This window comes from Xylona heveae (genome assembly GCF_001619985.1).
Source record: "Xylona heveae TC161 unplaced genomic scaffold L228scaffold_13, whole genome shotgun sequence".
NCBI classification, from domain to species: Eukaryota; Fungi; Ascomycota; class Xylonomycetes; order Xylonales; family Xylonaceae; genus Xylona; species Xylona heveae.
The window spans coordinates 270,216-291,247 of record NW_017264205.1 but is presented as its reverse complement, the minus strand read 5'-3'; the positions used below and the strand labels follow the sequence as shown (position 1 = coordinate 291,247).

General features: G+C 48.6%; 8 protein-coding genes across 8 annotated transcripts; 5 read left to right on the top strand and 3 right to left on the bottom strand.

The window, feature by feature from the left end:
* Positions 1 to 454: 454 nt before the first annotated feature.
* On the top strand, positions 455 to 2,404 carry L228DRAFT_271218 (DBR1-domain-containing protein; the record flags this gene model as incomplete). The annotated part of the gene is made up of 3 exons (XM_018335505.1): positions 455 to 508; positions 567 to 668; positions 716 to 2,404. 3 exons carry the CDS (start codon positions 455 to 457, stop codon positions 2,402 to 2,404), a joined length of 1,845 nt encoding a protein of 614 aa, XP_018184963.1.
* A 1,041-nt stretch (positions 2,405 to 3,445) lies between these two features.
* L228DRAFT_43024 (hypothetical protein) lies at positions 3,446 to 3,745 on the top strand. The gene has a single exon (XM_018336583.1). The coding sequence runs from the start codon at positions 3,529 to 3,531 to the stop codon at positions 3,682 to 3,684; it is 156 nt and encodes a 51-aa protein (XP_018184962.1). The 5' UTR covers positions 3,446 to 3,528; the 3' UTR covers positions 3,685 to 3,745.
* A 60-nt stretch (positions 3,746 to 3,805) lies between these two features.
* L228DRAFT_271217 (leucine carboxyl methyltransferase) lies at positions 3,806 to 7,515 on the bottom strand (the record flags this gene model as incomplete). The annotated part of the gene is made up of 6 exons (XM_018335504.1): positions 3,806 to 4,474; positions 4,542 to 4,832; positions 4,907 to 6,588; positions 6,732 to 7,096; positions 7,154 to 7,374; positions 7,441 to 7,515. The coding sequence occupies 6 exons, from the start codon at positions 7,513 to 7,515 to the stop codon at positions 3,806 to 3,808; spliced, it is 3,303 nt and encodes a 1,100-aa protein (XP_018184961.1).
* Positions 7,516 to 7,737: 222 nt separating this feature from the next.
* Positions 7,738 to 9,795, top strand: L228DRAFT_285828 (vacuolar targeting protein Atg18). The gene is made up of 5 exons (XM_018336384.1): positions 7,738 to 8,093; positions 8,149 to 8,303; positions 8,403 to 8,562; positions 8,616 to 9,489; positions 9,548 to 9,795. Exons 1-5 carry the CDS (start codon positions 8,042 to 8,044, stop codon positions 9,594 to 9,596), a joined length of 1,290 nt encoding a protein of 429 aa, XP_018184960.1. The 5' UTR covers positions 7,738 to 8,041; the 3' UTR covers positions 9,597 to 9,795.
* A 323-nt stretch (positions 9,796 to 10,118) lies between these two features.
* L228DRAFT_251005 (hypothetical protein) lies at positions 10,119 to 12,082 on the top strand. Its single transcript, XM_018333456.1, has 3 exons — positions 10,119 to 10,449; positions 10,638 to 11,724; positions 11,799 to 12,082. The coding sequence occupies exons 1-3, from the start codon at positions 10,230 to 10,232 to the stop codon at positions 11,947 to 11,949; spliced, it is 1,458 nt and encodes a 485-aa protein (XP_018184959.1). The 5' UTR covers positions 10,119 to 10,229; the 3' UTR covers positions 11,950 to 12,082.
* Positions 12,083 to 12,337: 255 nt separating this feature from the next.
* On the bottom strand, positions 12,338 to 13,625 carry L228DRAFT_42922 (cysteine proteinase). The gene has a single exon (XM_018336582.1). The coding sequence runs from the start codon at positions 13,427 to 13,429 to the stop codon at positions 12,725 to 12,727; it is 705 nt and encodes a 234-aa protein (XP_018184958.1). The 5' UTR covers positions 13,430 to 13,625; the 3' UTR covers positions 12,338 to 12,724.
* Positions 13,611 to 16,959, bottom strand: L228DRAFT_42906 (hypothetical protein). The gene is made up of 9 exons (XM_018336581.1): positions 16,198 to 16,959; positions 15,904 to 16,143; positions 15,771 to 15,848; positions 15,550 to 15,711; positions 15,354 to 15,497; positions 15,145 to 15,297; positions 14,876 to 15,089; positions 13,860 to 14,777; positions 13,611 to 13,800 (listed from the first exon to the last, which is right to left on the bottom strand). Exons 1-9 carry the CDS (start codon positions 16,809 to 16,811, stop codon positions 13,792 to 13,794), a joined length of 2,532 nt encoding a protein of 843 aa, XP_018184957.1. The 5' UTR covers positions 16,812 to 16,959; the 3' UTR covers positions 13,611 to 13,791.
* A 3,726-nt stretch (positions 16,960 to 20,685) lies between these two features.
* Positions 20,686 to 21,032, top strand: L228DRAFT_42891 (hypothetical protein). Its single transcript, XM_018336580.1, has one exon. The coding sequence runs from the start codon at positions 20,795 to 20,797 to the stop codon at positions 20,987 to 20,989; it is 195 nt and encodes a 64-aa protein (XP_018184956.1). The 5' UTR covers positions 20,686 to 20,794; the 3' UTR covers positions 20,990 to 21,032.

Below are 21,032 nucleotides of genomic sequence, written 5' to 3'. Positions count from 1 at the left end.
GAAGCTGTGAAGAAGGGTTGTCGTGACGCAAACAAGTCGTGGACCAGCCCGTGTTGTTACAAGCGCAGCAAGTGTTCAGTTTTGAGACCCAGAGAAACGCTCGCTGTAAGGGGCCATATAGTTCGAATTCGACGTTCCTGCTCTCCCATTGAAGTGTTTGAAGGAAGGTTGAGACAACATTAGCCAAATAATGTCAAGGAAAGACTTGCTGACAATGCGAAGCTTTTAAGTTCAAAGTTGAGCGACCAGCTCAGGGCATTTGGCCTCCAAGGTCCTGTCGCTTACCTAATAGTGACCAAAACTCACTCCCCAGAAAAGTTCCCTCGTCCGGGGTCGCGCAATTATTACTGTTTACTTCAGACAGTTGCATATAACAGTGGCGAAATATCAAACGCCGCGGCAATAATGCTCTAATCGGTGGTGGATAATTTTAAAACACTTTTAATATCACATCATGTCTCCTCAATTATTCGAGACGCAATCTTTGCGTATCGCGGTGGAGGGTTGTGTAAGGCTCAAAAGCACGTGCATTGAAGAGAATTCAGGCTCATGTAGGTCATTACCAGGGCCATGGCACTTTGAATGCGATATACGCATCAATTGAGAAAGCTTGCGAAGTCAACAAATGGGACGGCATTGATTTGCTCGTAATCGGTGGTGACTTTCAGGTAAGCTATCCGGCCCCAACACTTCTTATTACCATTGACACAGTCAGGCAGTCCGCAATGCTCAAGACCTGAACTGCATGTCTGTGCCTATCAAATTTCGCGAGATTGGCGATTTCCATGAATACTACTCTGGCGCTCGGAAAGCGCCATATCTCACCATCTTTGTTGGCGGCAATCATGAAGCCGGTAACCATCTCTTTGAGCTATACTACGGTGGATGGGTAGCACCCAATATTTATTATCTGGGAGCAGCTAATGTCATTAGACTTGGTCCCTTGCGCATTGCTGGATTTTCCGGTATTTGGAAGGGGTATAATTACAACAAACCTCATTATGAAAGATTACCATACAATCAGGATGATGTGAAGAGCATATACCACGTCCGGGAAATCGATATCAGGAAGATGCTTCAAATAAGGACTCAAGTAGACATTGGTATCAGCCATGACTGGCCGAAAGGGATCGAATGGAAAGGAAATTATAAATCCCTCTTTGCGAAAAAGGACCTTTTTGAGGCAGATGCACGAAGTGGACGGCTTGGCAGCACAGCCGCCAAGTATGTCCTAGAGCGCTTAAGACCTCCATATTGGTTCTCTGCACATCTACATATCAAATATGCTGCAGTCGTTGAACATGATTCGCCGGCTGCAGATGCCACTGGAGGTTCAGGGGTGCGCCCGTTTGAGCTCGCACCTGGAAATGAGCCGCCAATAGAATCAACTGGCCCGAGCCGAAACGAAGAGGAGATTGAAATCGATATGGATGAGGATGAAGTTGCGCCAGTACCTCCTCGATCTGAATCGAATGCTCCGGCCGTCGTGTCAAATGATGAGGAGATCCAGCTGGATCTAGACGATGAAGTTGACACCTCAGTCAGCGCTGTGCCGGAAGAGGGGCGCACTGTCATATCAACTGGCAACGCTGATAATATCTCTAATATGCAAGTCCAACCTGGCCCAACATCCCAGGAGGGAATATCAGATGAACTGCGTGCACAACTTCCCGAATCATTCTTCCGCCAAGATCCATCTGCAACGGTGCAATCACATCCGCCACTACAAACAGATATTTTCAATAAATCGACTCGGTTTCTTGCCTTAGACAAGTGTCTTCCAAATCGGAAGTTCCTTCAGATCCTCGATATCCCTCCTCCCTGCGCCTTAACATCATCCGAAGGTTCGTCTGACGGGAGACCATCGGGTTCCAGTACATCTTCATCAACAAGGCCATTTCGTCTCGAGTATGATAAAGAGTGGCTTGCAATCACTCGAGTCTTTGCGAATGACCTCAAGTTAGGAGATCCAAGTGCTTCATTGCCTCGTGATCAGGGCGAAGCTTACTATCGACCACTAATCGAAAAGGAAGAGGAGTGGGTGGAGGAACACGTTGTGAAGCCGGGAAAAATGGTTGTCCCTGATAATTTCGAGATCACTGCTCCAATATATGATCCTGTTCGCGGTCCACGTGTTCCCGAGCAGCCATCCGAGTACACAAATCCGCAGACTAGCAGATTCTGCGAGCTCCTAGATATCGACAATCCATTTGACGCGACCGAGGAGCAGAGAGCAGAGCGGATGCGCATTGGCCCTCGGCCAGATGCTCCGCGTGGTGGCGCAAGCGGTGGCGGATATCGTGGGCGAGGAGGTGGCGGTTTCCGCGGCAGCGGACGAGGACGAGGAAGTCGGGGCCGAGGAGGCCGAGGAGGCCGAGGACATCGAGCGCCGGGAGGTTGGTGATAAGGGTCTATCTTTTGCCCATCATTCGTTGAGTTTTCAAAGACTGCTGTCTGGAAATCACAGTTATATTGTTTAGGGCCGTCTTCAGACAAGCATTTGGGAATTCAAAAACGACGAAATAAAGAAAAGTCATGACTGTGCGATTCTCCTGTTCTGTCAGTGCTTATTTGAGAAAAGAGACGGTCGGTAGCGGTTCTAGGCAAGAGCCGTGAGTACCGCCGGTTACGATTCGCATGCGCGCGAGCCATCACAAAACTACCGAATACGGCAATCCCAAAACATCGTCAAACGTCTACGCCATTTGACCTCCCGCAGATGCCACCAAAGCCTCGAGGGATTGAGTCCTCCTTATGACGTATCGAGATTTGAAACTTCATAAGACCCTTTTATCAGAATGTCGACGAGAGGTCTTTGTAAGACCACTTGGATCTGGTAGACTTTCGACGACAATTTGCGTGTCCTGACTTCGCCATTTCAAATCCATGCCTTGCCACCAAGCCTCAACAGCCACTGCCGCTAACGTTACTGGCTCCGGTCACCCATTTACGACTTATTTCCTAAAAGGGTAATCCCACAATCATCGTCGAACGTCTACACAATTCGCACTTCCATACAATGCCCCCAGAGCCCCGGGAGTTTAATTCCTCCTTATGAGGTATCGAAATTTCGAACTTCATAAGGATCATTTATCAAAAACTCGGGTCTTGGGTTTTGTATGGGAAATGCAATTCCGTAGATGTCCGACGATAATCTGCATTTCCCAATCCGGCTTTTCGAATCTATCGCCAAAGTCTCAAGCATCGCTAGCGCTCTCAGTTCTACGGTCACCCATATTAATATATTTCCCAATTGGGTAATCCTGCAACTATCGTCGGACGTCTACAGAATTCGAACTTTCACACAAATCTTCCAGAGCTTCGAGGATTTAATTCCTCCTTATGGAGTATCGAAATTTTGAACTTCATAAGACCCCTTTGTTGAGATCCTGGTTCTGAGGAGAAAAATCGCGGTTAAATTCTGTAGACGTTCGACGACATTTGAAATTTTCCTAATTCGGTTAGTGATCGCGCTAAGAGACCCTTAGCTACATTAGCTTTTGCGCATGAGGCGCCTTAGGCGCTTCGATGATGTCTTGCCAGCCGACTTCGGGCGGTCGTCCGGTCTTATTATATCATTCAAAAACCCAGCCAATAACCCCGTCGATTGTATTTTTTTGTTTTTTTGCCAGTGACATTGCCATATTGATCTTGTACTCTCTGTCTGCTATTTTCCTATCGTAACAGGCGTTAAATAATCGCGTTGTACTAGATATAGCGGCACTGGATAAATTTCAACCTGTGCAGCCATTTTGCTCTATTCAGATGTGACGTGTTCCAACTTTTTTACAAAAAAAAAGCTTTTCTATCCACCCCGTTCCCTTGCTTTATCTAGCAATTCAAGTGCCAGACGTTCCAGATAAAACCTCCGTATATCCCTAGGGAGTGCGTCAAACCCTTTTGCGATACGATCAACGTCCCTGCGACCTGTTTCGTAGGGCCGGAGATCTCTGTTTCCATACACATCTTTGCCAGCGGCATAAAAGTTAGAACCTGCCCCAGATCCACTTTTGCCATTCGTACTGTCGCCGGGCTTTGAGTCTAAGTTTCGAAAAAATATATTCACAGCAATACTGGTAGCGCTTGCATTTGCAGAATTTGGCTTGTCACTCGGTCCTTGCTCACCAGGAGACGGTGCTGCAACAGTTGCAGTGTGAAGCCATAAAGGAGGAAGGAAAAGGATATCGCCAGGCCTTAAATTGGCTTCATGAGGATGCGTGTGAGACAGCGCAGAAATATGTGCTAGGGTGGTGGGAGAAATAGGCGCTTGTGTGGCCGGGAGTCGGTCGACACTTTGTGTTTCTGCCACTGGGTCGCGACTCCGTGCTAATTGCGCGGATGCAGCCTCCGCCGCAAAGACATTTACTGGGGAACTTGAGGCTCCTGGCGCGAAGTGAAGATGAGAAACGTCGCGAGGTGGAAAGAGCAGTAGGCGCTTAGAACCGCGGATTTGGCAATAGACGTTTGCCATCACCTGTTTTAGACATTCATGAGCTCTTTACTTGATACAGTGCATTATCCAAAGGAGAGAAGACACATACATCATAGTGCAGCCACATATTGACAGGACCTGAGATGCGCAAAGGCGAACTGTGCATGTTTTTCGCGACGAATTCAAGCTCCGAAGGGACTCGAAAGTCTGCCGCAATCTGTGGGAAATCATCTGCAAGCATGGACGCCTTATCGGCCGGCTTGTCGGCGGAAAGCGCACGAAGGTACATCTTGTGTCCGTCATCTATAGCGTCAAGAAATTCCTCCAGCCTCTTCGTGGTGTACGAAAAGTTTTTAGAAGTAAAGTCCATGTCTTTGGCCTGAGCCTCATGAACAACAATCTAATGACACGTTGTTAATTACTTGTTCACAGTCGGAAACATATGGAAGGTCTGGGCGATCAACCTCTACATACCGAACGATCTGTCCCAAGTTTCTCTTTCAAATATTGGCTTGTCCATAGCTCGGCACAAGGTCCAATGTCACCGCCTTCAAGAATGACAGGTTGACCGGCAGCTAAGATTTTGTTGAATTCTCTGGCATGTTGAACCCTGACCCTAGGAATGGTAGTGGTTTGAGGAAAGAGAGCTGAAGTAATGGAGGATGGTATTGAAGAATTCGTATCAACTGAAGGCGTATCCAGGACGGAAGGTGTAGTATTTTTTGGCGCGATCGCCAACCGCCAGTTGGCAATCTTGTCCGAAGATGTCTTTAGAGTCCAGACCCCGTCGTTCCAGTACGTTCCAAAAGAGAAGCAAACAGCTCCTCCTCCGAAAATAGCCACGCCATCCGTGCTACTGTCTGTTGCTTGTTCCGTTGCGGAAAAGCCTGCAAGCAGAGGACGTGGACCGTCGAGCGTGACATTGATTCTAGAAAATGAAACGTCATTTGGGTTTAGGATAAGGATTTCATCTTCGAAGCCAAGCATTCCAAGTCCAGTAACACCTCCTAGGATTAGAGGCCCGAGTGTGGAAGGAACAAGTGCTGCGCCAAACCGATTGATTCCAATCCGACCAATTTTTGATCGAATGGCATCTTGAGTCCGATTTCGGAAGCTCATTCGCAATGACTCGTTCTCCTCCACGTACCACTCCCAGTACTCCTCCAAGACGGTGCCATCTGCCGCCATCCCTCCGAGAAGGATACCACTCGAGGCTGAAGAAGCCATCATTGACGCGCCAAACCGAGGGCTGGGGACGTCACCGCTGATCTCTGGCGCATGCCAGCCCTTCTGAGCGTCCCAGATGAGCCAGTCGCCCAGGACGTTGCAGCCATTACTTTTGCCGCCAGCGGCTAGTATACGATAGCTTGTCCCTGCGGGACTACGATGAGAAATTGCGCAGGCGCAGTGCCTATACCTCGGGATAGGAATATCGTCTACTCTTTGCCAAGTGCCGTTAGATGCCAACCAGCAATCTGCCATTGACTTGTCAGGCGAGGTGCGACCGCCAACAAGTAGCAATGATCCGTCTCCAAGGCGTGTCATAGTATGACATTTTCGAGCTGTGAAAGGAGGTACTAAAATTTCTTCGCTGAATTCGCCCGGTTCCATGCGTTCTTGCGAATAGATATCTATCGTGCTCAAGCGCGTCTGCGTACCCAGACCACCATGATAAATTGCCTTTGATGGCGTGATATTAACTGCCGCGCCGAATCGCCTTCGACCTTCACTCGGGGGATTTTCAGAATAGCTGATGTCGACAGCAGGCTCTGTCCTCTCCTCGTGATGGGAACCGTTCGTTACGGATTCTTCACGCTTTGAATGATCAAGTTTGCTAGGTTTTCTAGCAATCAACAAAAGATAGTGAGACGCGAAGAGTGCAAATTCTTCCCACTCATCAAATGGCTCGATGGAGTCTAAGGCTTTCCGCTGCTCCGAGGACAAAAAGCTAGGCTTTTTCCACAGCTCCCAAAGACTCTCTGCAAAAGGAAGAGGCCAACCGGCGTTGACGAATCGCTGCTTCTGTGCATCTAATGTGGGGTATTTCTTTACAGATTTAAGAGGGGTATTCAGCTTGGTAAAATGCTGAAACATTGTCTTCGCGAAGGGATGCTCTGGACCATCAGGAATAATCTGCTCGAGCAGGCCAAACCAGACTGTCCATATTAAGTCAGTTTACCGCCTGATGGGAGGATATATAGCATCTAGAATGAAGCCGGATCCCTCATAGAAAAGGGAAAAAGGAAGTGAAAGAAATTGGGATGGACCTGGCACGGTTGAGGAAAAGAAGTCCACTTACTATTCTCATATTGAGCGCCCCACCGTATGACGGCATCAGCTGCTTCGATATCCATATAAGTGATAGACACCTCGGCCACACAGAGTATAATGCAGTCAGAAAGCTTCAAGTCTTTACTTAAGATTTTCTCGAGGCTGTCAACCTGCCGCAAGTCGCAGCCTACGGCAAGATATTGATCGCTTCTCAGCTTGACGGCTTCCTTGGGCTGGCCGATCTCCATATGGGACAGTAGTCCATGCAAATTCTCCGAAGCTACAATCATCTCGCGTTTTCTTTCCATGAGCTGTGGGTAGTCCACATCAAGAAATTTGACGCCCTGACAATCCTCGCCCCACCGGGTCAAGCATTGAAAGGGCAAAGGATCGCTGCACAAAATCAGCAATGAGGAATCCACTATATTTTGAATGCATTGGCGTACTTACTACCCACAACCTAGATTAATAATGACTTTTTGCTTTTGGGATGGCTCCGCCAAGAATTGTCGGACAACGTAGTCAATGGCATACATTCGTAGCCAGTAGCCACGATTGATCAAAGGTGCCCGCCGCTGGGGCTTCTTGACAAAATGTCTGAAAAATTGAGGCTCATGAGAATAGTATATTCTCTCAACGCTCCTTTTTGATACAATACTGCTATTATTGGTCTGCATTCACATTGATATCAGCCAAGATTCAGGCTGAAGCCCATAGTGTAAATTTCTGTTTCTTACGCCCATGACGGAGTCATCTTGCTTCTCCCTCTTCGTCGCCTGCGAAGGCCTAGGAATTTTCTTCACCGGCTCCATCATGGCTATTAATTTGTTTTACCTATGATGGGCTACCGGGTTACACGCGCAGGGGTCCTGTGACTGCCTTATGGGAAAAGGACCCTGCAGATGGATATTTTACGTGCGCATCATGTGGTTGGTCTGTGCGTAGGATAGAGGCGGGAGTTGCCGAGCTAAGCTTAACTCCCAAGTCGCAAGCCGACAACCGCCGATGTATCACCGCCTACGTCTCCGCCGATAGCTGTGCTTTACGGAACCTCCAACCATTGGGGGGTGTCGCATTGTCTTATCGACGACAAAATCCAAGAGCTTGTACTCTTCTGCTTTGGAGTTATCATACCTGGTCAAGTTCGATTACAGATTACTTCTAAATGTCTTTCCAGTCACTTGCGACCTAATGCAGCTGTCAATGTCAGGCCAAAGAATTAGCTGTACAGAACCGAAGGCAGCAGCGGCGACGATAGTGACACCTACTTCATGACCATTTCAGCTGTCGTCTCCCAGACATAAGATATACAATACCCTAAATTGCTTCATTCTCAAGATGGCGATGAATTTTGTCACGTTTAACCAGGACTATAGCCATCTGGCTGTTGGTATGTACCCGTTAACCTCTCTTCCACACATACGTGATATCTAACAGGCATTTAGGGACCTCCAAAGGCTTCCGAATTTACTATACAGAACCGTTTTCAAAATGCTACGAGACTACGGAAGGAGATATTGCCATTCTCGAGATGCTCTTTTCGACGTCATTGGTTGCTCTGATATTGTCGCCTCGCCGCCTGCAAATAACAAATACAAAGGTACGTCGTCGAGGCTGGTCCTGGCCTACAAATTGAAGATCTTTTAATTCAAATTGAGAATCACTTTCCGATTTGAAGCACAGCTAATCTGTGTTACAGAGACAATCCACAATATGTGAATTAACGTTTCCAACCACCGTATTAGCGGTGCGTCTAAACCGCAAACGGCTTGTGGTCGTATTAGAGGATCAGATATACCTTTATGACATAAGTAACATGAGGTTACTATATACTATTGAAACCTCTCCCAATCCGAACGGTATGGAAACTTTAATATTTGCGGGTTGAGATTGTAATGCTGACAGAGTTAAGCTATTTGCGCGCTCTCGCCCTCTTCAGACCATTGCTATCTCGCATATCCTCTTCCACAAAAAGTGGCGCCGTCGTCGTTCACACCTCCGTCTCACGCACCACCAAGCAATACTCATGTTTCTCCTACCAGCGGAGATGTTCTTCTTTTTGACGCTGTAAAACTTGAGGCGGTTAATGTGGTCGAAGCACACCGATCACCCCTTTCATGCATAGCACTTAACAGTGAAGGGACAATGCTTGCCACCGCATCTGACAAGGGAACCATCATAAGGGTCTTTTCAGTACCCGACGCTCAGAAACTTTATCAGTTTCGACGAGGCTCTATGCCTGCGCGAATTTTCAACATGTCTTTCAACGCCACGTCAACGCTCCTTTGTGTCTCTTCCGCAACCGAAACCGTCCACATTTTCCGCCTCGGGCATCATGCTGATGCGACTCGAGAGAGTTCGATCCATGCAAAGGGTGTCGGTCCATCACGAGATCGTAGTGCTAGCCCCAGCAGTAGCTCTATGGCAGACGCTTCGAACGCCAGTCTAGGGAATGATCCTGCCGCAGCGGTTCGAAAACACAATGGTACCCTGGCCGGCATGATACGCCGCTCATCTCAAAACATTGGGAAAAGCTTTGCCGCTACTGTAGGTGGTTATTTACCAAGCGCAGTATCGGAAATCTGGGAGCCTATGCGAGATTTTGCATGGATTCGAATCCCAAAGAGAGCGCCCGGTGCTGCATCAAATGGTACTCCGTTGCGCAGTGTCGTTGCTATGAGCAGCAACAGCCCACAAGTGATGGTCGTCACCAATGAAGGAAACTTTTACCTTTTCAACATTAATTTGGAGAGAGGTGGAGAAGGGACTCTGGTGAAGCAGTACTCGTGAGTAAACTACTATGCTTCTCGCCCGGATAGAGCTGATGATTTCTTGTCTTCGCAGTCTCCTTGAATCTAGCGACAAGTTGGGTCGATCTGTAATGGATGACTAACCGCAGATTGCTGTCACCGGTCGCAGCCAAAAACCGTTGCATGGAATGCGCCATGTCCTGCTATCTTACTCTTTCTTGCTAATTGTTCTACTGTTCCAAGCACTTCTGAGCGGGCGTTATTTTTCGAGGGTTGATGGTCCTTCCTGATATCCAATCAAAGTAGATACTCTCCAATTTGAGATTTTGAAGACGTAACAATTATCAGTATACTATTTTGAGAGTGTCAATTTGTCTTATCGCGAGTAGATGTCTTTGCATCTTCCCACAAGTGTCATCATATTTCGACTGGGATCAGCCACAGCACCTTTTAAAGGCCCTTTTGACGGTGGCTTAACCAGCCACAACCGCCCCAAGGCTGGATAGCGTAATTCTCCGTCTTAAGGCTACAGCTCGCCTACGTAGTCCGAACGGAACCCCACCACACTATGACCAACTGGGAGAGCTTGAGCCAGCAACTGACGACAACCCTTACACTTATATTTCCCTACTTATACCGCGATCAATTGACACCTACCCCGCCAAGCTCCAATTACTCGACGACGCCACCACCACCACCATTCAGATTGTATCTTTCTTCTTCTGAACACTTCAGATTGACATTATTTATCATATTTAATAACCCTGAACTGCATCATGGTGTCTTCTGTGGCGAACCCATTGTCCGCAAGCTCTCTGAGCAAGCTCATGGCACTTAGCTTGCCTCATCCGCAGCAACCTGATCAAGCCGGTACTGAGTCACAACAGCAACACCCTCAGCTAAAAACTGCGTATGAGGCTATTGCTCTCTTCTGTCATGCCTGCATGCTTGGTGTTGGATTTCGATTGATTGGTCTTGGAGAAGACGACAAGATCGGTACGCACACTTCCATTTAGTGCGAATTATTCGCCGCTCATCGGAGCTGTTCTTTTACTTTCTTTCCGCATTGAAGCTTTTCCTCCTCATAATATCCGAATGTGCCGTTGATCATCTATCATTATTCGCTTTGCCAAAGAATCATCAGTGCTTTTTAAATACTAACTAAAATCGTTCACTTGCAATAGAAGCCCGCTCCGAAGCAGATGACACTCAGCCCCTCCCTGCATCATGGAATGCAACGACCTCCTCCTCTTATGCGTTCCGCTATGCGCACGCTCAATCCTCAATGGAATACCAAATCAAGATCAGCCGTCTCGGTAACAAAGCCGTCATACTCGGCATCGCTCTCGGCGATGACAAGACAGCATCTTTTGACGTGGCGATACGGGACTATATATCTGAATCTGCGCTGCCGCTCACGACACCCTTCCCTCCCTCAAACTTGACTGAAACTCCATCATTGCCGCCACCATCCCAATCACGGTTTCAGGCACCTCACCAGCGACTGGGCGAAATGGAGCAAGAGGCGCAAACCGAACCCTCCACGCCGGAGACAACTCCACATACTCCTGCGCCCGCATCTCCATCGATGGCTGCGACCACGGTTGTTCCCCCTACGCCATCACATCCACGACCTGTCGCACCACCGCAGCACGTCGCAATAGCCGGATCGGCGACTCCAGGGCCCACACCGTTGGACGAGGCAAAGCGCCTACTACAGAATCTGTTCATCTCGCTGGGACGGATATCGGACCTAGCAGCGCTCTTCAAAATCAGCATCATTCAGAAACTAGCTCCTGGGCTATACAAGCCAGGTTATGAGGAAGAGCAGACTGAGTCGGCCTCTGCTACCGCTCAAGGGTCATCTGCGAACAGACCTCCTCCTCGCGGCCAGCGAAATCCAGATGACGACACCTTCCCTCAGCCTGCGAGACCGTATCCCTTCGATGACCCACTGGCCATCCCCCGACCCGCCCGGCCTCCTCACCCTCCCGGTGATTTTCCACCTCCTGGCTTCGAGGACGAGTACGAGATGAACCGACCGCCTCGCGGCTCGATGCCCGGATTTCTCGGCGGCCCAGGGTCTGGACCTCGCAACCCTCTCAGCATTGGACAAGATGACCTGTATCCACAGGGTCTTGGTCCACATGATCCACTTCGAGGCACGTTCGGGCCTGGTGGTGGCTTTGGTGGTGGTGGAATGCATCCGACGTTTGATGATCCCTTGTTTGCTGGCAGACGGGACAGTCCCCAAGGAGGGGTGGGTTCAAGGTGAGTTGGTCAGAATCTTGGCGAATTTTGGGAACGCGTTTTGCTAACCTTTTGTTTTTTCGAATATTTTTAAGAGCTCCGCTAGGCGCGCGATACGACCCTGTTGGGCCTGGAGATGAACCTTTCGCGCCACGCGACCGACCGCGTTTCCCAGGTGGACCTCGAGGAGGGAGTGGAGGACCACCCAACCCATTCAGCGGCTTTGGAAGCGGTGATTTCATCTAATTTAGCTTTTGAGCTTAGTCGAGCCATGAGATATCACGTAGCATTTCAAGGAAACTTTTAAATGTTTAGGTAGTCAATAACGTATTCATGCAATGTAATCGGAAAAAGTCTTCATCCTCGCAGGCGGTGAAAAGTCTAAGAAATGCTACTTTAGAAAAAATATGCCTATGCGAGATGGTATCATCAAACCCCTTCAAAGACGAGCTTTTATTTTGTGAGCCTCCCTCAACGCCATCCAACGAAGAGAATAATGATTTAAGCGAAAGCAAGATGAGAGCAACAAGAAAAATACAGAAACGAGTCAGGACAAAGCCATGAGGTACTCGTGAAGCGACATACAAAAATTTGCTCAGAACGAAAACCGTAGAAAACCTTGAACCATGCGACCGCTATGGGTCTTCAATGCGCTGGGAAGCAGTTTGCCGATCGGAAAAATGGTAGGAAAACGGTATGAATCAAAACCATAGAGACAAAGCGCCAACAAGTAGAAATGTAAACCCCCAGCAATAACGCCACGCGAGTTCGGATCAATGAATGTTGAAAAAAACGAGAAGTTGAAAAACAAAACAGAAAACGCCACTGCGATGCGGAATCATCATTGCTTTTCAACGCATCATGAAAGGGCAGGGCAAAAGAAGCATTGGAAAACAACAGAGAACAGCATCAAACGACAAACGCCAAATAACCATAGCGAGCTCATACAAAGAGAAAATCAAGAAGAAATCCACCAACCCCAAAGATCCACGTGACCATTTCTCGTCGACCATTCAACCCTCTACTCCAAAGGCTGCGGTGCAAAATCACCCGAAAATCCACCATTCAAAAGTTCTGCGACCATTCTTCGCCGTTGTGCTGGAATGTTCCTCTGTGAATAGGACATTGGATCGATACCCAGCATAATCATCTTCGCGGTTGTTGAAACGAAAACCCCACAGTCAATACCATTTTCTTGCTGTGGTCCCACAACTGCTGGGACTTCCCACTCGTCCTCATCCCACTTGTCGCCCAACTCCTCCTTGAGCCACTTTTTAACATTCTTGATAAAGCGATCGGGTTTACCATTCATAGAATCAAAATATTCTATGGTCCTATCTTTCGGGCTTACCACAATTAACGTCCAATGGCTATGCTCGTGCACGGGAATAAAAACCTTCTCAACCTTAAGTAGAGATTTCCCTCCTATTTTCGCCCGTTTCGACCATCGCAGGATGCTTTGGACCCCCCTTTCGCGAAGATTCTTGTAGAAGTATGTGTTGAAGGCATGTACCTGAGGGGTCTCACCGCGCCGAGAAATCCCGTCCCCACGCTCTTGTTGACCATAGTCAACAACCGACTGAATATAGGCATTGACGGCCTCATCGTTCAACCATCCTCCCAAGCGATCGCGTAGGCCTGGGAGGATGGTGCCGAGGTCTCTTCGCGTAATTTGGCCCCCGGTTGACGTCTGCGCGAGGACGGCGTCGAGAGACTCCGTCGCCATGGCGACGTCAACTTTGGAGTCCCATTCCTGGGACAGAGCCGTGACGGCCGTTGCGGCCGGCACAAGTTTTCGAGGTCTTGCCGGCCGCTTGGCCGCCTCTCTGGCCTCGGCTTCGGCCTGAAGGGCGGCGGCCCGTGCCTTTTGGGCGGCTTCTTCTTGCCGCTTTTGTTCGGCGGCGATGTGGGCGCGGTCCGCCGCCCGTCTATCTGAGATTTGGAAAACTTCCAAATCTCTCTGCACGGTGTCCAAAATATCTTTGGACACCGTGCAGTCAGTGGAGGAACTTTCTGTTCCTCCAGCTTGGCCCGAGGAGGACCGGAGGCGGTCCCGCCAGGACGGCGGTGCACCAGCACCCCCCTGCTTTAGTTGGCCTCACGTCAGCGAAGTTAGCTCAGTTGATCGAAAAGTTTCTTGAATCTAGGGGAGTTACCTGGTGCAGGGGGTGCTGGCGCCGCCGTCTGGCGGGTGTGTCCCGCAGGACACGCCGGAGAGGTTTCTGGCTGTCCGCCTCCTCAGAGGCGGCCACTGGGCTTTCGCCCGTGCTGTCGATCCTCCGACCGACCTGGTAATTTCTTACCGTTGTCCTCACACCGCCCCCAGGCGTGTGCTCCCAGCGCACACGTCTCCCCTGGGGAGGGGAGGACAAGTCGGACGGAGAATCGGCCGTCACGGGCGAAGCCGCAGCAGCCGCTCTCTCCAGGTCGAGAGAGATTTGCCTCTCCAGCAAATCCCTCTCGACCCGCTCCTCAAACTCCGCGGCCTCGCGGAGTGTCGCTTCAAGTTGTTGTTGCAGGAGGCCCTGCAACTCAGTGGGCCCCCTGCAACTGGCTGGCTCCCCTTGATCGGCAAGGGGAGCCGCGGGAACGGCCCCGGAGGGGCCGCTCATGAGCTCGACGAGCTCAGGACCTTCTGGCCTAAGGCTGGCCAGAAGGTCCTCGGGGCGACCAGCGCCGCTGTTGGTAGGTGCAACAGCGGCGCTGGTCGCCCGAATAGGCGATTGCCGCCTGAGGCGGTCGAGCTGGGACCGCCTCAGGCGACGGCTAGAGTGCCGTCGCACCTCATTTAGTCGGTGCGACACCACTCTAGCCGTTTCCGGTACACGCGCAATGGCGTGTACCGCTCTTCGCTTGACGCGATCATAGGTTTCTTCTATCGCAAGGGCGGTCGGACGGACCGCCCTTGCGATAGAAGAAACAGCGCGAGGAGGGGGCCAGATGATGGATTGGCCCCCTCGGCAAAGCGCTGTAGCAGCCTTTGCAGTGAAGGTTGCAGTATGACCAAGGCCAGCGCCCAAATCTTGAAGCGAAATATTGACCACTCTGTTAAATAATCGGCGGGAGGGATGTTGCTAATATTCAAAGGTTAGCGACTTTGGAAAATATATATTTTAAGGCACACACGCACGAGGTATCGAAAGGATGAATAAAAAGAGAGTTTTAAACTTACCGAGGGAATAGGATAAGGGAGAGGGCGTCTAATTTGATAACTTCGATCGGGTATAATTGGTGTCGGTGTCTCCGGTGTGCCAAATGCACCAGGAATATGAAGGGTGGGAGTAGATGGAGTAGAATTATCGTGTTGAGTAAAATTTCTGGGGGAAGCTGGTGACCTCCCAGTCCCGGCGACAATCTGCGTATTCAGTCTGCCATCATTGGCTTGACTGTTTATCGTGATATTCAGCGACGCGTTCCATGTTTACCACCGTGTTTACTTACGCGTTTGCATTCTGGTAAAGGCCACCATTAGAATAATTGGTCTGAGATCTATTGGTCTCGCTGCCATTTGGGCTAAAATTATTTGACGCGTTCGCGTTCGATAGACGATTTCTATCGGCCTGAGATCTTCTTGTCTCGGCATGAAAAGGTTGTCTGTTTCATAGTAATATTCAGCGACGCGTTCCATGTTTACCACCGTGTTTACTTACGTGTTTGCATTCTGGTAAAGGCCGCCATTGGGATACCCAGTCTGAGATCTATTGCCATTTGGGCGAAAATTGTTTGACGCATTTGCGTTCGATAGACGATTTCTATCGGCCTGAGATCTTCTTGTCTCGGCATGAAAAGGTTGTCTATTTCAGATATTCAGTGACGCGTTTCATGTTTACCACCTTTTTTACTTACGCGTTTGTATTCTGGAAAAGACCACCATTGGGATAGCTAGTCTGAGATCTATTGGTCTCGTTGCCATTTGGGCGAAAATTGTTTGACGCGTTTGCGATCGGGATATGGTTTCTATTGAAATGCCCGTCCTGAGGTCTATTCCTCTGAGGATAAAAAGGTTGTCTGTTTTATTGTGATATTTAGTGTCTGGTCTCTGCTGCTTGGGTGCACCTTCTACTTACGCGTTGGCGTTCAGCATACGGTTTTCAGTGGATAAACCGCCCAGAGATCTATTCATCTCGGCGTGAACTTGTCGCCTGCTTTATCATGATGCTCAGTGACGCGTCCCATGTTTATTTGGTATTGTTTACTTACGCGTTCGCGTTCTGTCTACGGTTCCTTTGTTGGAAACCGGCCAGAGAGTTTTCGGTCTCGGCATGAGTGTTGGTGGAAAAGAGTGAAGGATTTGAGCGATGTCTATGGCTTCTCTCTTGAAGGAAACCGGCCTGAGCTCTATTGGGCTCGGCAATATGGTTCGACGCATTTGCGTTCTGATTTTGGCCCCAAATAGGGAAGCCAGCCTGAGAGTTTTCGGTCTCGGCATGAATCTGTTGTCTATTTTATTGTGATGTCAGCGGCGAGTTGCTTTCAATACACTTGTTTACTTACGAAGGGTCGATATTTGCTGCAGTTGCATCCTGAGCGCTAAAGGTCTCGAAGCTTCTCTTCTCTCCCGTGTTCTGAGGGGTGCTGTACTCCCATGACATGGGTGTTGGAGGCGCCGTTGCAGGGCTTGCGTCCGCGTAAGTTCCAAGAACAGAGGGAGTTGTGTTGAGAGCCGGTCCTGCGTCCGCGTAGGTGCCAGGAACGTAGGGCATAGCATTGGTATTGGTATTGTAAGGCATCCCATACGGGTGAGCTGGGTCGTAATGACCGTGGAGCATAGCGCTGAAAAATCCAACCTCGTTTGGAGGAGCAGAGGGCGGGGGGGGCATGGAAGAGTTCTGAGGGTGAGCACGGCGGTTGTTACGCGCCTGCTGGTTCTGAGGGGGTGTCATTTTGACAGCAGGTTTGGGATTTATCAAGAAATCAGGAAGAAGTGAGTTGGAAGTGAACAAGGTCTTGATCACAAGGATTGGAATCGAAAGTAAGGAGAAATGAGAATCTTCGAACGAGCTTTCTTGCTGATCGTTATGTGAAGGGTGAGGAGAGGAGGAGGAGAGACGAGATTCGGGGGGAAAATCCTGGTGGTGATCAGGACGCGACTGCTCGTGGTCGTCCATGGTAACCGACTGTGGTGCGTTCTGAGCCAGCGAGGAAGGAACGGCGACAGAAGCCGCGATTGCAGTGAATGTTGAGCGTCACGCAACATACGGAAGGGACTATGACGGAGGTTGGTGATGTTCGCAAAAGATTGTGGAGAGAAGGAGCGATTACCGAACTACAAGTCGTCTAGCTTGGCGAGGGTGGCCCAAGCTTCCTACCCTATTTCAGCCCTTTCCCTTTATGCGCGAGGCTCGTGCCTACGCATTATTACCCTTTATGGTGATAACATTTCATAATTTCCATTTGACGATAACTTGCCGGGTAGCTATATCCCTAATTCAGAGGAGTAGGGGTTAATGCCCATCTTTGCTCACGGCGGAATTACCCATCCTCTTTCGCCACCGAATTGCAGATATAGTAGGACTGTAGGAAATAACTACAAGTCAATCAATCATTGCCGGCATCGTGGTGAAGGGTTTCCTGATCTCCATCAGGGATGAATCCATTTCCCTCGTCATTATATATCCTTTTTGGTGCTCCCTGCCTTCCTAGCTGTCTGGATTCTGTCTTTGAACGTTCTCGTCGCAGTGTCCATTCTAATCCTGCCCCTTTCCATTCGACAACTCTCTCCTTCTTTCATCTTCCTTCGTTGCTTGATGATGTTTTCCTCCTTTGTTCTTTTTTCAACTAGGCTCCGTGCTCTGTATTTAATTAGTCCCAATGATGCCAAACTTTTTCGTTCCTATTTAACTCTACGCTCTTCTCCTCCGAGACTATTTAATATCTCGGTCCTCTATGAACAACCAAAATTTTCTTGGCTATTCCATCCTATTCCTTGTATTCGACGCCATTTTTTTGTCTGTCTTGGGCTCAAGATATCTTCTCCAAGCTGTCTTCAGACTCCGACCCTGATCCGCCTCAATATACCAGTCCATGCTCCTGGCCCTTGAACTTTTGCGAGAAGGTGGATAGTACTCGAGGCTATCGGAGCACTTTAAGAATCTCACACGAGGGGGTTTTTAATTGCAGTTCGAATACAATTTCTCGAAAGAAAGATTCTCGATCAAATTAGATTACGTGTCAAACCAATAACCCGGCGAAGTGGTCCGGTCCATTGTTTTTCTATTCAAATCCCTCCTCAGCAGACTGGCTTCTTGGTTAGGCTGGTGAGCCCATGCGACTTCTGGTCAATGATGTATGATTCTGGGATTGTTGGCGGCAGTCTTGCACACTGCCATCACATACTCATATCTCGGGCCGGTTTTGATGGCGAGTGTCAACTCCTCATTCTGGCGACGTGGATTTATTCGATTATAGGAATTTATGGTGAAACGGGGACGTTTACTACGTCGGCCCAGGCTGGTTTACAGATGAGGGGCCATTGTCTGGGACTGTTGGCCGTACACTGGGCTATCAAGCCAATCTTTACTATTTTGGCATTGCATGGTTTTCAATTGGCTGACAATTGTTTCGAAAGACGTGCTTGAATTTCATAGGGCAAAAGGCAGAATGACAGCATAACAAGGGGGTTTATCTTTTTGTCTTATATTTGATAGTATACTATTTTTGAATTTAGGGCGGAATGGTGCAGTCTAGGAATGAGGGGGACTTGGGTATAATTTCAACTTTATATTTCCAGCTACAGAAGTCTAAACCTACGATAACCAAATATTACGAGTCCAGGGTTGCGTTGAAGTTTCCCCTCATTGTTTGGCGGGAAGTCTCAACACTAGCCCCCGAAGATCTGAGCTCTGCATCGAAAATATGAAGGAAATGGAGTCGGTTGACTGTATGGGATATAAAATGCACAGTAAGACAATAAGGCTCATGGGGTCATGGGGATATTATTCGTGATATGCGGGTATATATCTCCAGCTTGTCGTTTGTCGTATGGGACTCTCGGACTATAGTCACGTAGTTACGTTTGACGTCTGAGCAAGCGAGCCCGTTCTTTCCCTGTGTACCACTTGGCCGTTTGATATCTTCTTTGTTTTGTTATGAAGCACGCTAGAGTTATATACACTACAACAACAACAACAACATATACAAACAAAGGGACGCTAGCACGAAAACAACACGATTTAGCGTGTATATGTTTTGTAAACAATCTACTGGGTATCAGAGGGCAGTCAACCTCTTAAACAGCACCTGCCAGTTCAACACTTCAAGCACATCGAGTAGACGAAGTAAGCTAAGCAAGACAACTCTACCGTCTGACCCAATAGGATCGATCTACGCTTTGGTGATCTGGGCGCAGCTCTTGATTGGAGGATTGGATCACAGGACCACAGGATCACAAGCTCCTGTGGTCCTATGAGTGCTTGGATGTAGCCGGCTAAGGGTGTGATCTGGGGAATTCTTTTGCTGGGGTGTATAAATCATCTACATTCTTACCCAACCCTCAGCCCCCGCGATATTTGTCGCTCAGATCACTCACCTTGCCCACCGTGGATAAGGTAAGGTAGGGTATTCTTAGGGAGGGCTGTAGAATGTGGGTACCTTTAGTTTAGTATGAGTATGTGCCGTTGTAAGTTGTGAGATCAACTTGTAGTTCTCGACTCGGAATATACTGATGTCTTTTACTGTTTCATATGGAAAATACATAGATGCATGTAGAAGCGTATCACGGTAGAGATTCATATGTTTTCTATAGGATGTAGTTATGTATGGTAGCATGATTTGGTGGAGAATGCGAGATAGCTTGCTGCTTGATAGAAGCCACCATGGTTCCCTTGGTCATGCCGCCCACCTTCTTGTAGCAGAGCGTTCCAGTTTCTGATGCTTTCTATCTTCATTTATCATTTTCAACTATTGATTAAGCTTCTTTGTATAATATTTTCTCGCTGCATGTTTTTCCTTGACATTACCTAAGGTAGCTTGAACCTATTGTTTACTCCACTAAGAAAAATACTCTGAATAAAATAAGAAAATTGAATACTATCACGGCATAATACAGTCACAACGCCCAACATCTCCAATACACCCTCTTCATATGAACGTCCGATGGCACATACATGATACAGCACATCCCGACTACTCATCCGTCATTCAGATACGCAGCTCAACCAACGAACCTTGGTCCTCACATGATCACATCCCTCTCTATTCCATAAACACGCTGTCCTCGAGTAAACAAAACACGCATCTCCGATTCTCCGATTCTCGAAGTTCACCCGTCCGGGTCATGGGTTCGAACTTCCAGCCATTTCCCAGAATTTCCCTCCTTCGCAACGATATATCCCTCATAATCCCGATACTCATTCAACACGCCATGGCCCATACGTAGCACTCAACTTCAACTCACTACCTTATTCACCAAACACTCCTACTCTATACCAAGCAACTCCCTTACCAGCCGTCCTGGCATCCATCTGGCCCATGTCTGAGACCCTTTCCTTTCACCCAAAGTTCCAAACTTTACGCGGACCCTGTGGAGTTTTTTTTTTTTTTCCTGCAGCTGTAGGCCTGTAAGCCAGTAAAGTATAACTGTGCCACACTTCTGCATGCTGCATTCTGCATGCTGTATAAGTATCAATACAATCTACGGCATAGAATCATAGATGTAGGCATTAGGCATGTTTTACGCGCTTACACGCGGCCCGCGGACCGTGGTCTTGCCCCGATATGCCCGATATGAACGGCCACTGTACTGTCCGCGCTGCGGCGATGCCCGTGTGTATCTGTATGTGTATCAGTCATCACTGTATCTGTGCGGCGTGACACTTCCTAGAATCCTAGAATCCTGGAATCCTGGGGCCCTGGAATTCTGGGTAAATTGGTAATATTGCAATTTAAATGGCAGCCAGGGCGCCGGCTCATGCTGCTTGTAGCTTGTAGCTTGCAGCTTGCTGTCATGCAGTTCGATTAACTCAGTCCCTTGCAGCAATGCAACGGCGTGGCGCGGGCAGCAGCCGGGCGAGATGTCAAGACTCAATCACCGTTTACGATCCACGCCGCGTTGCCGCAGTTTGGCACGGCCGCATGGCATTCTGTAATCTGTATGGATGAGAAACAAGAAATCTTTTTTCCTTGCGAGGGATTAAGGATGTGGGGAATATACAGCGGCTATGGCGGTTTTGATCGAGGAAGGAACGGGTTATATTTTTTTTGTTTTATTTTATTTTATGTTTTTTTTTTTTTTTTTTTATCTATGTTTGTCTTTGTGCTTCAATGTCAACTCTTTTCTCGGAAATAATTCAACGTTATTTTTGCAAAGGGCTCTTTTTTTTATCTCCGCA